This window comes from Penaeus chinensis, chromosome 6 (genome assembly GCF_019202785.1).
Source record: "Penaeus chinensis breed Huanghai No. 1 chromosome 6, ASM1920278v2, whole genome shotgun sequence".
In the NCBI taxonomy this organism is placed as follows: domain Eukaryota; kingdom Metazoa; phylum Arthropoda; class Malacostraca; order Decapoda; family Penaeidae; genus Penaeus; species Penaeus chinensis.
This window is the reverse complement of record NC_061824.1, coordinates 38,744,140-38,746,315: the sequence shown is the minus strand read 5'-3', so window position 1 is coordinate 38,746,315 and position 2,176 is coordinate 38,744,140. Positions and strand designations below refer to the sequence as shown.

Below are 2,176 nucleotides of genomic sequence, written 5' to 3'. Positions count from 1 at the left end.
CACAAAATCCCCAATCGAATAAATCCCCACGAAATTTACGAACGACACCGGGGACTATTCAGCCGCGAGACACCCGCCGTGAGAACAAAGGAGGGCGAATCAACCCCAGGTTTCAACGGGGGAGTTAATGAGACACCTGCGCCGGGGAGAAGGACTCGTTCGCCGGAAAGCAATACGAGAGAGAGAGAGAGAGAGAGAGAGAGAGAGAGAGAGAGAGATGAGAGAGGAGAGAGAGAGAGAGAGAGAGAGAGAGAGAGAGAGAATGTGTATCAGTAGATTTCAAGGAAAATTAATGTGTTTAAAAGTCTCAACAAAGCGATTAACCTGTTAACCAAATGACTTAACATGTATTTGAAACATACGCTCCTTCCTTCCCCCCCCCCCCCTCTCTCTCTCTCTCTCTCTCTCTCTCTCTCTCTTCTCTCTCTCTCTCTCTCTCTCTCTCTCTCTCTCTCTCTCTCTCTCTCTCTCTCTCTCGACAGAATTAACCGGACGGCATTCATCCGCTCGTTTCTCTCTCTCCCTCGTTCTACCTCTTGCACATACATATACCCACATAAACAGACGCCAATGGAATGCAAAATAAATACATATTATTATCATTATTATGCAAGCCACTTGTTCTCCGCATAATTAGCAGGTAAGAGAAGGTAAGGGGGGAAGAGGGCAGACAGAAACGAGGTTTATGTCCGGATAGCACAAACTCGTTCCAGCAAAGATGCACAAGCGAAATACGGGAAGAAGAGAAAGAGAAGGAGAAGGAGAAGGAGAAGGAGAAGGAGGAGGAGGAGAACGAGGAGGAGGTAGAAAATGATGAGGATGAGGAGGAAAAGGAGGATGAGGATGAAAGGAAGAAGAGGCAGAGGAGAAGAGGGAGGAGGAGAAGTGGGAGGGAGGGAAGGAGGGAGGGAGGGAGGGAGGAAGATGCGGAGGAGGGGCGGCGGCGGCGGCGGCGGCGGCAGGAGGAGGAAGCGAGGAGAGGCACAGGAGGAAAATGAGAAAGGAGGGAAAGTACAGCTCAGAAAATGGGGAACGGGGGGAAAAAAAGAGGAATATGGAAAACATAAGAAAAAAAAGGAGATACTTCCAGACCCCAACTGAGAAAAGAGGAAGGAGGAGAGGGCGATGGGGAGACAGAGCTGCCTCCCATCCACCCCAACCAATGAGGCAATTCGTAACCAGCAGAGAGCTCGCGTCCAGAATTCCATAACTCACGGACATACATACTTAATATATGGAAAGAGGGAGAAAAAAAAATCAGAGATATAGAGGGGGAGAGGAAGAGGGTGGGAAGGAGAGAGGAAGAGGGTGGGAGGGAAAGGGGAAGAAGAGTGTAAGGGAGGACACCCATATACCCATACCCTCCCACACAGGTCCACCTCCTCTCAGCACCCCATACCCGCCCATACCCGCCCCTACCCCTACCCCTGCCCCTGCCCCTGATCCCGGCCCCACCCCAGTCCAGCGGCACAAAAACTGGCCCCTATTCCGTTTCACAACACCAGCCCCGAGAGCGGCGACGGCGAAGGCGGCGGCGGGAGGACCGGCGTCTGGACGAGCATCCTCGCCGTAACAACTTTCCCTCGTCCTTCCCGGCGACACCTCCTGCCGCGCCTCCTTCGCCCCCCCCCCCCCCCTACCCTCCTCCTACCCTATTTCTCATCCCCCTCCTCGTCCCCATCTGCCCCCATCCTCCCCCTCCGGCAACCGCTAAGCTCGACGTAAACATTTGATTTACGCCTTCGGACGCGCGTGCTGGCTACGCAATGTACTTCCCTCGGCGTGAGGCAGCGGGCGGCGACGGGGGAGGAAAGCGGGCGTGCGGCGGGACCGGAGAGGCTCGCAATAGGTCAGCGCAAGGCCACGCGGGGTCAGCTGGTCCGGTTTGCTCAAGGGCTACTAGGTCACCAAGGTGATGCTATCTGCACCTCCTGAGCCATACACTGCTGGCCGCCTCTAAGCACATCAGCTGATTAGGATGCTACTTGGTAATAAGTATGAACAGTCTATCTTTTTCTTACTTATTAATCTAAGTATTATCGATATTCATCCATCCATCCATCCATACATACACACACACACACACAAGAACATATACATCCATACGGAATCCACCACACAACCATGCATCCAAATCCACCAACAAGGTCATCACCCCTCACATACGTATCCCTGC

General features: G+C 53.1%; 1 protein-coding gene across 1 annotated transcript in view; it reads left to right on the top strand.

The window, feature by feature from the left end:
* LOC125026272 (serine/arginine repetitive matrix protein 1-like) overlaps positions 1-1,573 on the top strand; it is a 5,715-nt gene extending 4,142 nt beyond the window's left edge. The window contains exon 3 of the mRNA XM_047614576.1: positions 1,374-1,573. Coding sequence (XP_047470532.1) covers positions 1,374-1,573 — 200 coding nt within the window. The remainder of the gene's footprint in view (positions 1-1,373) is intronic.
* Positions 1,574-2,176: the final 603 nt, after the last annotated feature.